Below are 12,395 nucleotides of genomic sequence, written 5' to 3'. Positions count from 1 at the left end.
TAAAAAGATAAAAAAATGGCCTGAGAGTGTTGAGAAGCCATAATATGTTTGTACCTAATAATGTGCTGGTAATCTTGATAATTTAATCTTTGTCGTGGAAGAATTCCAAAATTCTCAAAAATGAATTAAAAATAATATACAGAAATATTTTTCCTAGAAATATATCTATCATAGTGGTAGAGGTATGAGAACTAGTGATGGGCAAAAAAATTTGCCAGGCATGGATTCACGGCGAATTCCTGTGTTTCACCATTGGCAGATTTTTTCACGAAAGGGGTCAATAGAATTGACACGCACAACAATTTTTTTGATGCGCAACATATTCGCCGTTTTGCAAATTTTTCAGCGAAGCGAAAAGGGACAGATACACTCATCACTAATGAGAACTATTATGCAGAATTCTCAGGACCTGGGGTTTTCTAGAAAAGGCATCTTTACATAATTTAGATCAATCAAGTGCAATGCATTATTTTATATGACAGAGAAAAAGGAAATATGTTTGAAAATTTGGAGCGCTTTCTGGAGCTTTCTGGATAATAAAAGGTTTCCAGATAAGAGATCCCATACCTGTACTGCATTTTACTATATGCAGTAATTATAAAGCACTAAGTATATATATATTCCTCAGAGAATACATAACAATGAGCTTATTTATAAGCTCATTGTTATGTATTCTCTGAGGAATACCCTTTGTCTCACTGGTTATATAAACTGGGTTCCTAAAGAGACCGGCAGACTCTGTGCCCCTGCATGGAACAACCTTCTGCTCCTCAGGCTGAGCAAAGACAAGAAATCTTTGAATTTGTATGATAAGGTATTTGGAGTTGATATGAGCAAGGATTTAATTCAGGTAAGTAATGGAGGGCAGTTTACACAAGAGGCTTTTGCCTTATTAAAAAGGTTCTAAAAGTAAAAGATAGATGATCTTGATAGATGAAAGATAGATTCCATTTTCCTTGTAATTGAATAGCCCAGTATAATAACTCAAGTAATATTAATATAAAGGTAATCTATATTTATCCAAAAGGAATAGAATGGGTTGGTTTGGGAGTTTTGGGAGTACAGTGTGACTGATATTATAATAATGACTGATATTACAGACCATTACATTACCAAAAGATGCACATATAATTCAGTTCAGATTTGAAGCAGGAATAAGGCATTTATGGGCACTATGCTATGGCTTCTTTCTGACAAAAGTACAAGGTTTTAAAACTAGGGATAAACCAACTTTTTCACTTTATACAGTTTTGCATCAAAATTCATGCAGCCACATTTTTAAAAAATCCATCATTAAAGTTTGCCCAGGGGTCTGTTTCTCTGGTCAAAATACAAATAGTATTATTACCCGCCCCCTTGTCTTCTACATCAACCAATGGAATGGGAACATTTTGTTTATGAAGACCAGTTGTAGCATAGTGGAAAGGAATTTCTCTAAAAAGGCAGGGCAATGTACCTGCTACTGCAGATATAAAATCACTTAATAAAATTTTGCCTTTGCTTTGATACCTTTTTACATTACACTTTAGGGGACCTGTCACCCTAAGAAATAATGTTAGTCGAGCAAAATGAATTACTTAACTCTTGTTTCTTTAATTATTTTGGGATCCACAATTAAAACAACAGGCAGGAGTCATTTTGTGGAATTAGTTATCGAGGCAAGCTTTGCTTCATCCTAAAATCGATCATCTGGGTTACCTATTTAATTGGAAAATTACTTTTATTATACAGTTCTTTATTTGTGGGTGACAGCTCCCATTTAATGAATGATAAAAAGAATTCCTATAAAATAATGAGGTTGCAGATGTAATAAAATTAATTTATACATTGCCAGTTAAATTTCAAACTTTAATTTTTTTTTTTTTTTAAATATATATAGGACTATGGGACAGGGGGAAAATTTTAGTGCTTTGATGCCTCCACAATTTCCAGCTCAGGGGGCAGAAAGCCTAATGCTATCATTGTCCAACAAAGTACAAGGTTTCAAGATAGACTTGAAAATGACCTCAGGCAATCAAGGAAATGTTTCAGGATTCATCATCCAAGGGTTCTCCTGAGCTTCAAATCTCTCTTTTTGTGCTATTCCTTGGAATCTATCTCATCATTCTGCTGGGAAATCTCATCATATTCTTAGTCATTTCATGCAATCCTCACTTACACACCCCCATGTACATATTCTTGCTGAACCTTTCACTCATAGACATTTCTTCCACTTCAAATGTTTTACCTAATTTGCTACATATTCTTCTCACACAACAAAATAATATTTCATTCTTGGGGTGTTTGACTCAAATGTATGTTTTTGGGTCCTTGGCTGCCAGTGAATACTTACTCCTGACGGCCATGGCATATGATCGTTATGTTGCCATCTGTGATCCCCTTCATTACATTGCCCGAATGAGCAGGAAACACTGTGCTGGGCTTATAACTGCAGCATTCACTGTTGGGTTTGGTGAACCAGTTGGCCTTATTGTACTTATACCTAAACTATCATATTGTGCTTCCCATCTTATTAACCATTTTTTCTGTGATATCTCACCATTGCTAAAACTTTCCTGCAGCAGCACTTTTAGTGTGGAACTTTTAATTTACATTGAAGGGATATTCCTGGGTTTCAGTCCCTTTCTCCTTACTCTGATCTCATACATATTTATCATCTCTGCTATCCTGAAAATACAATCCTCAGAGGGGAGACAAAAAGCCTTTTCTACCTGTGCTTCTCACCTGGCCTGTGTGATAACCCTTTATGGGACAGTATTTGCCTGTATATGAGACCCACCACAAGTTATTCCCTGGAAAGAGACAAGTATTTCTCACTGCTGTACATTGCCCTGGGCCCTGTGCTAAATCCTCTTATTTACACACTGAAAAACAGAGAATTTCAATCTTCCTTTATTAAACTGAGGCAAACAAGTTTACTGATGTTATTAGCCAACACTATTAAATAAAACTTAATGGAATAATACTTCTGAATAGGGTATTCTTCAGTAACCAATATTGGTAAAATAAATGAGTGTTACAGTGTAACTGGTCTAATGTAAAGCACATTTATCCTCCAATTCAAAATAATGTATAAATAGGCTCACAATGAGAGTCACTCTCCTTATTTAGGAACGACTGAACTAGGTTAATGCAAAAAAAGCATGCCTTAATGGTGATAAATAGTGATGAGCGAATTTTTTTCAGCAGGTATGGATTTGCAGTGAATTTCTGCATTTTGCCATTAGCGAATAGTTTTGCAAAACATTTGCGAAAATTCGCTGCAGAAAAATTTGTCATGCGTCAAAAAAGTTGCAGTTGTGCCAAATTGTCACAGACGTGTCAAATTGGGCGTGGTCACGGCAACATGGGCAAGGTGTCAGCAAAATAGGCACAGTCGTGGCAAGAAAAGACACGCGCAACAAAAAAAAAGTAATTTTGCGAATGGGACAGATTCGATCCTCACTAGTGATAACTATAATAACAACTAGAATTGTATAGTTTGTTAGATAACATAGAAGTATGACTTGCTTGGTTAATGTGAATATTTAATTGGGTGCTTCTTTATATGTATTAAAAATGGGGGTAGGGGCAATTTATACATTTCCAAATCCGAGTTGTTTTTAAACCTGTATTGCAAAAAAATGCAGGTGCACCATTTTTTGTTATCAAAATTCATTTGTTTGCTCTCATATCTACAAAAAACTGGATTAAGAAATACTTGATCATTGTCAATTAGTTCATCCCCATCGAATGCCTGCTAGAGAGATGAGGAACAGATATTGAAAAATGTTCTACAATGCCTTAAAATGATACAGACCCTTAAACGCACGGTTATAAATAATATGCTATATAATTCTTTTGCCTCTGTAAGGGACCTTCTCTGCTTCATCAGGCCATACTTCTCCACTCAGATACAACATATGCTTAGTGCAACACTGACATCAATAGGAAATTAGTGAGTTTGATAAGACTAAATAAAAGTGTGGTCCCTTTGTACCAAACTAATGAAAATAGCGTGTACACATTGCCAAGCGAACAAGATCAGGTTAGGGCCCCAGATCAACAGAAGAACATGCAATAAATGAAGGACATTTGGAGATCAAAGTCAAGATAGAGGCCCAATGAATTATAATAAACAATGCAGCACATATTCAGATTTGCAGTAAAAAACTGAGCCAACATGAGAAAGGATCAACTTGTATTGTACAACCTACAAAGGAACTTGCTCAATGGGTGATGAGGTTCCTATAAGAGGTCCCATTACCAATAGCATTATAGAATCCTTAATAAAAAAAGTAAAGTTTATAGAAATATTGTTTTCAGAGTTCTTTTCCCTAGAGCGTTACGTGGCATGCTGCGCCCACATTCAACACCATAAAGTTGGATCCAGTCAGAGTGTCTTTTTTCTGCATTGAATAACATTGTCAGATGTAGTCACATGATTTTCACACATCTGACAACTACCTCACTTTCTGGTTTGACATGTCTGACAGAACTCCCTGGTTTTTCGTGCTTCACACGTTAATTCCTGCTGCTACTTCACTTCCTGATTTAAGGTGCGACAATGTCCCTGTCCAGGATGTACATTGATCTGAAGCAGCTAATTCTGGAGGTGCAGAAAAGCTATTGGGATGATGGGTCTCAGAGTAACCAGCCCTATACCTGTAAATCAATATACTGTATATATGCGTGTGTGTGAGCCTAGATTTTTTAAATTATATTTTCAGACTTGATCTTCTTTGTAGTACATCAAGCAATCTGGCAGATGTCACAGAAAATGTGGGTGATGATAGCGATGACAGATCTTCACAATACTCTTGTGAGGTTACCTGGGGGATGCCTGCAGGGAAGCCCAACATCTATTCTAGATAGTTCCTCAATGCCTGAATTAGTATCTTAACACTTCCCTGTTCTTGACCATTCCTGTTTTACTGCCTGTCTATTCTGTCCTGTGCTGACTGATTAGTTTGACCCTTGCTTGTTACCTTGACTATGCTCTGTTCTTTCACATTGTCCAATGTCTCCAGAGATTGCCTGCAAGGCTGAATGTGTTGCTCCCATTCCAGCTACTGTCCTGGGAGAAAGGCCGCTACCAACTCCCCCAGGTATCAATACCAGAGAACCCAAGGTCCCATTCCCTGAGAGATTTCTTGCCTTTCAAGAGACTTGTAAATTACAAGTCCTTTCCAACCAAGGAGTTTAGGGTAAATTTTTTAATCACACTCCTTTAAAGGGGACCCTCAGCTATGGGCTTTTAGTTCATCACCTTTGATCTAGGACATCTCTCTCTCTCTCTCTCTCTCTCTCTCTCTCTCAAGGCCTTTTTTAAGGCTATGGCAACTATCTATGATGACCCTGATCATTCTGCCTCTACTGATTTAGCAATCCTTAACCTCAAGCAGGGTAAATGGTGGATCGAGGAGTATTGTACTGAATGTTGCCTCTGGGTGATAGAGACTGGCTGCAATTATATTGCCTTATGAAGCCAATTCAGTGTGGGGCTTTCTGATGCTATCAATGATAGCCTAATTAATTTTCCTGCTTTGTCTTTATTTCTACCACTTATAATACCCCCTCAGAGTTTGCATCCAAGTCTGTTGTAATAGAGGAACCCATGTGGTTAGGCTCTACTCATTTGTTCTCTGAAGAAAAAGGCCATAGGTGTGCTAATGGGCTGTGCCTGTATTGTAGGGGTAAAAGGCATTTTCATGGCACCTGTCCCAGGAGTCCAGGAAACAGAAAAATATGAACAGCCCTGGGGACCTGTTTATGTAATGCGGTTTCTAATCTCCAACAATTTCCTTCCCTCCAAAAAATTGTTGCCCGCGACTAATATTTTTTGCCGCCTGTGTCAATTTTTGGACATGCGGTGAATTTTTGCGTGGCGAATTTTTTAATGCGTTTTTGCCGCACGCGAATTCCTGCCTGCCGAAACATTTCATCACTTGTAGCCGAATATAAATAGTCATGCGAATAAACGCACGCCATGTTACCCATACACGCCAATACTTGCGTAAAATGACTGTATTAAAAATGATCATTTCGCTTCACAGACTTGAATAAATAACACTGCAAAGTCCATATTTTATTGCCAAAAGCTCATTTACTGTACTTTTCTATAATTATCGCCTGCCTCAAGTAGGTGTTAATTTTTGCATAGCCTAATGCGATATTTAGCGCGCCTAAGTGTTTGTGAATCATGCGATCGTATTCTTTTCTGTGCGCTATTTAACGCATGTGTTAAAACTAGCGCATGCGGTCGCGCAAAAAATAACGCATGCGATATGGCGACTTATCGCACGCAATAATACTATGGTGAATCGCGAGCTAATTATCGCGTCTAATTTAACGCAAAAAAGCGTGCGATAATTTTTATTGCACTTTAGTGAATCGGGCCCAATGAATTATGGAACAAGCAATGTAGGAATTATGGGAAAGAAAATATTTTTTTGATTCATCCTGATTGATTTGGGTGTATTATGTTGGGGATAATGTTCTTTAGGCTGTTGGCCATCATTTTAGCATATCTTAGATTTATTAATGATATTGGTCTACAGCTTGTACACAGGTATAGGTCTTTGCTTTGGAAGAATATTTATATTGCTTCATTTGTTTGTTTAGGGAGTGAATTTTTATCATTAATGTGGTTGAGAGTTTTAGTTTATTTTATTAACTCATACCGAAAAACTTTATTTTATTATATAGTTTTTATTATTTTGTAGGTTTGCTATTGTTTCCTTGACTTCTATTTCAGTAATGGGTTGGTGAAGTTGTTGTTGTTGAGTTACAGTATTTGTAGGAGTTTTGGGTCTGTTATAAACATTTTCATATTTACTTTTTCCATATAAATGGCTTATACACACTGCCTGGTCAGGGACCCAGGTCAACACCATAACATGCAATTATCTAAAGAAATTTAGACATCAAAGTCAAGAAAGAGTTACAATACCTGTACTTCTCCGGGGACACTGCTACATATACTCTGGGAATGCTTTGATATTTGGGTCCTACAAACAAATAAATTAGGTTGAGGAGACTGCCTCATACAGACAAAAGCAAACAAAAGGAATTCTGGGAGTGAATTCCAAACTCTTAAAAAAAATCCCATTTACATGGGTTTATCCTATAGGCTACAGCTCACCCACTGGGTTTGAAGCTGAAGCCAGGACAACCCTACACTACACTGATGAGCCCCCAATAAGGGCGAAACCGGTCTGTAGTTGGGAATCTGATCAGCTATTGTCCTGGCTTCAGCTTCAAACCCAGTGGGTTTGAAATTCATTCCCAGAATTCCTTTTGTTTGATATTTGGGTCCGAAATACTATGGGGCTGATTTACTAAGACATGATTTAGAATCCGAATTGGAAAAATTCCGATTGGAAACGAACATTTTGCGACTTTTTCGTATTTTTTGCGATTTTTTCGGTGTCTTTACGATTTTGCGTAAAAACGCGAGTTTTTCTGCGTCTTTACGATTTTTGCGTAAAAACGCGAGTTTTTCGGCGTCTTTACGAAAGTTGCGCAAAGTCACGATTTTTTCGTAGCGTTAACACTTGCGCGCAAAGTCGCGCCTTTTTCGTAGCGTTAAAACTTAAAAGGCGCGACGTTTCGCGCAAGTTTTAACGCTACGAAAAACTCGCGTTTTTACGCAAAAATCGTAAAGACGCCGAAAAAAAAATCGCAAAATTACCGATCATTACGAAAAAAACGCAATCGGACGCATTCGGCCCGTTCGTGGGTTAGTAAATGTGCCCCTATATGTCTGCAAGAATAAACTACAAATAGACCTGGCAGTCTGTCCCATCTTATAATAAATCACTAACTCAATCTCTCTTAATGCTCTTAATGCAGCCAAATTCTTAGTTCCTCACAAATGGAAATCTACATCACTACCCACAATCTCTGAATGGATCTTAGAAATGGAGGCCATTCTTAAGTTTGAGGTTAAGGCATACCGACTTGTACAAAGCAAAGCAGAACCACTGGGCAACTTGGTGGCCTTTGCACTCATATATTTATATATAATAATATTGGTTAATAGTAATCCAGAATTGGGAAGACTCTGCCAAACCATGTTTCTGATATAAACATCAAGGGATAATTGATTTGTACTCATTTAGCAGGAATACCGGTATGTATAATAAATGTTTTAGCCCAACAGCCCAACATCATGTATCTTCTCCACCTGGAATTCCCCCCATTCTCCCTTTTTTCTCCTCCTCTATTAAAAATTCAATCAATTAGACACAAGCATCTATTGACAACGGACCGGTTAATTTTTCTTTTACAAATTGTGCATTATAAATGACAAAACTTGCCAAAACATTTTCATTATATTCTGAACTAATATGCTATTTTGATACTATCCAAGCATTAATTTGTTATCTAAGAGCTGGATTGTTTGTAAAACTCAAATAAAAATTTAAAAAAAGAAAGTTACAATGTAAGAACAAAATCATTATTTGTTGCATGAGATACACTAGAAAAAGAAAATCAAAAATGGCCAATAAGGTTCATATAAATTATTTTTTTTCCCAAAGTATTTTCCCTTGAGAGATATTTATCATAAAAATGCCAGATTATACAGGCAGTTATTATGAAGCTCTAAGAAACTATGTATAGAAAATGAGCTCATCATCATGTATTCTCAGAAGAATTCTATTTGTCTCACTGGTTATATAAACTGGGTAAAAAGAGACCGGCAGACTCTGTGCCCCTGCATTGAGGAACTTTCAGTCCTGCAGACTAAGCAAACCACTTGAATTAAAGTAAGTAATGGAGTGCAGTGTGGGCTCATACAAATGGCTTTGCCTTTTACCAAATCAGGGAAGAACATGGGGCCAAATTTTTTTCACAGTTACAGGATACACAAACTTGATTCAGATCCTACTTAAAGGTATAAAACATTATTTGACCAGTTTTTGACTTGTGCACTGTTGATGGGTTTGATAAACAAGAGTGTGGCCCAAACATTGTCTGTGAGTTTTCCGAGGTGTCCAATTACTTATACACTCTCAAAGGTTCACAAGTCCCTCACTGCACCACCAGGGAGTCCGATCATTTCTGTATGGGGTTCTCTATTTTCACATGGGGGTAAATATTTTGATGGGTTTTTCACAACCTTGGTGCAGATGGATGAACTCTTACATTGCTGATACTCCTGCATTGTTGCAGAAACCTAGAGAGATGAAAACATTACTGGAGAATAACCTTTTAGATGTTTCTAGTTTATATACAGTAATTCCTCATTCACGCATAAAGCATGTAGGAAAGCTCTACTTGAGGCACAACAGGTAACACAACAAGTTGGATTCCTGTGTGCACTTTTGGAGATGACATTAACCCCCAATTATTTTTATTTTGAGAAAACTTTTCATCTGCAGCAGTCTGGTACGGCGATGGGTTCCAATGCGGATCCCTCTTATGTCAATTTATTCATAGATCAGTTTGAGAGGAAATTTATCCTTAAGTTTTTTGAATTTTTGTTTTTTTTTATTGCAGATATATCAGTTATATTTGTCTTATTTGGCATGGGGACAACAATATTATCCTGTTGCTTGTTGCAGAATATAATTCATTGCCCCCAACTGTAAAATTCCCATTATCTTGTGATGAAAGTCTGTGGTTTTTTGGATATTAGAATTTTTGTAAAACAGATGATCTGGGGACAACTCTTTTCCAAAAGGAAACTGATCGTAATACCGTGCTTTATGCACATATCTTTCACCCTCCTGCTTTGTTAAAATAACATATTCTTAGTTTTTGCGGGTATTGTTTAATAATTCTAATGTTAAGGTAGCCTATGACCAAGCAATGGACATGCTTAAGAGGTTTGTGGAGAAGCGGAACCAGTTTTCACACACAGAGGCGACTCAAAGGATTGATAGTACAGACTAGTGATGAGTGAATCTGTCCCGTTTCGCTTCGCCGAAAAATTAGCAAATCTTTCAAAAGATCCACGAAACAGTGAAAATGTTGCTTGTCAAAACAAAATTGTCACCCGCGGCTATTCTTTTGTTGTGTGGCTATTCTTTTGTCACCCCTGGCTAGTATTTTGTTACGCGGCTATTCTTTTGACGCGGGCGACAATTTTTGGACACATGGCAAATTTTTCCGCCGCAAATTTTTTCATCCGTTTCGCGAAACAATCCGCCAATGGCGAAATGCAGAAATTTGCAGCGAATCCATGCCTGGTGAAACATTTCACCCATCAATAGTACAGATATTATTAAGAAGGAAAATAAGAGCCCGATTTTAACTCTGGATGAAAAGAGTGGGGGAGATTATCAAAAAGTATTGTCAGATTGTAGAAATGGATTCCAATTTACCATTTGTGGATGCACCACCTCCAATCCATGTGTTTCTTAAAGGAAAAGTCCTTGAGGGACCTGTTGATGGTCACTGACCTTTCAGCAGATAAAAAAGGCCAAGGAGTCTGGATTCCAAGAATAAATCCTGGTTGTTACCCGAGTAACGTGTTTTTTTTGTCAAGATTAACTTTGAATATATCGACGTCTGATTTGTCGTATGATTTATGGCCTGTAGGTGGAAAGTATTACCTATTTGATTGAAGCTATAGGTGGAGAGTCCACTGTCTGGATCTGGAGCAGAATATATGCACGTATAATTTATAAGTAGATATATAATGGGGTTCAGATCTGGAGCAGAAACACAGAAGACAAACCTGTCACAGACTCCACTGAGCACTATTTTTCTTTTCCTTTCGAACATGAGCACAAGGTTTTAAAACTGCTGCACACATCTGAAACGGTCACTCCATCAATATAAAGCTCATTCCATTGCAGGCAGAGGTAGTCATGTCAGAATTTGTCTGAAAAACTGGGAGCAATGAACTATTGGTCTGCACCAATTAATACAAAAATATGTATATTTCGCCATAACCTTGACATGTATAAACTGGGATAATGTTATTTATCAGTTATCATTTTTAGCCAACAAAATGTGGAACAAAACCAAATCAAAAGTAACTGATGCTTTATACATTTCCCTAATTTTATATCTTAGTTGTTGAATGAAGTGGAAGCTCATGAGCTTCTCTGAAGTTCTTACAGATAAGGCTCTTGTCCTGAACAAAGATATTTGGGCTTCCATATATATCCATAAAGATTCTCATGAACTACTCTATTTATGCATAGTCAATATTTTTATGCTATCATTTACTTTCATACACAGGAAGGAAGACTTGACGAATGGCCTCAGGAAGTCAACAAAATGTCTCAGGATTCATCATCCAAGGGTTCTCTGATACTCCTGAGCTTCAAATCTCTCTTTTTGTGCTATTCCTTGGAATCTATCTCATCATTCTGCTGGGAAATCTCATCATATTCTTAGTCATTTCATGCAATCCTCACTTACACACCCCCATGTACATATTCTTGCAGAACCTTTCACTCATAGACATTTCTTCCACCTCGACTGTTTTACCTAATTTGCTACTTATTCTTCTCACACAACAAAATAACATTTCATTCTTGGGGTGTATGACTCAAATGTATGTTTTTTTATCCTTGGCTGGCAGTGAATTCTTACTCCTGACAGCCATGGCATATGATCGTTATGTTGCCATCTGTGATCCCCTTCATTACATTGCCCGAATGAGCAGGAAACACTGTGCTGGGCTTATAACTGCAGTATTCACTGTTGGGTTTGTTGAACCCATGGGCCATGTTACGCTTATATCTAAACTATCATATTGTGCTTCCCGTCTTATTAACCATTTCTTCTGTGATGTCACACCATTGCTACAACTTTCCTGCAGCAGCACTTTTAGTGTGGAACTTTTAATTTATATTGAAGGGACATTTTTTACATTAAAATCTTTCCTCCTTACTCTGACCTCATACATATTTATCATCTCTGCTATCCTGAAAATACAATCCTCAGAGGGGAGACAAAAAGCCTTTTCTACCTGTGCTTCTCACCTGACCTGTGTGATAACCCTTTATGGGACAGTATTTTGCTTGTATATGAGACCCACCACAAGTTATTCCCTGGAAAGAGACAAGTATTTCTCACTGCTGTACATTGTCCTGGGCCCTGTGCTAAATCCTCTTATTTACACACTGAAAAATAAAGAATTTAAATCTTCCCTAAATAAAATGAAGCAGAGATTATTTTTATATTTTTAGCTAATGCCAACACAACTTCAGGCTGACCAGGGTTTTGTTAAAATAAATGAACATAGTGTGAGTGGTCTGATGTTAAGCACATGGGGAGGTTTTTTCTTTTTAAATTAAAAAAGATCTGCATTGTGCACTTATTAATGAAAAAAGTCAAAACTTGAAACCTTGGTTGCTTTAAAATGTGGAAAAAAACAGTTCAGAAAAATCACATTCTACCCTTCCTTTTAATCATTGTGCCAAATGTTTACTTGATCTCAAAAATTCAAATCT

The 12,395-nt window shown here is 37.2% G+C and overlaps 1 protein-coding gene and 1 pseudogene across 1 annotated transcript; both read left to right on the top strand.

The window, feature by feature from the left end:
* The first annotated feature begins 2,367 nt into the window (after nt 1-2,367).
* Nucleotides 2,368-9,879, top strand: LOC116412340 (annotated as a pseudogene).
* A 1,313-nt stretch (nt 9,880-11,192) lies between these two features.
* On the top strand, nt 11,193-12,098 carry LOC108648152 (olfactory receptor 13A1-like; the record flags this gene model as incomplete). Its single annotated transcript, XM_018095808.2, has 1 exon — nt 11,193-12,098. A coding segment is annotated over exon 1 (906 nt), but the record flags the coding sequence as incomplete, so codon positions are not given.
* Nucleotides 12,099-12,395: the final 297 nt, after the last annotated feature.

This window comes from Xenopus tropicalis, chromosome 7 (genome assembly GCF_000004195.4).
Source record: "Xenopus tropicalis strain Nigerian chromosome 7, UCB_Xtro_10.0, whole genome shotgun sequence".
NCBI lineage: Eukaryota > Metazoa > Chordata > Amphibia > Anura > Pipidae > Xenopus > Xenopus tropicalis.
Note: the sequence above shows the minus strand (reverse complement) of the source record. Positions and strands in the feature narration are given on the sequence as shown.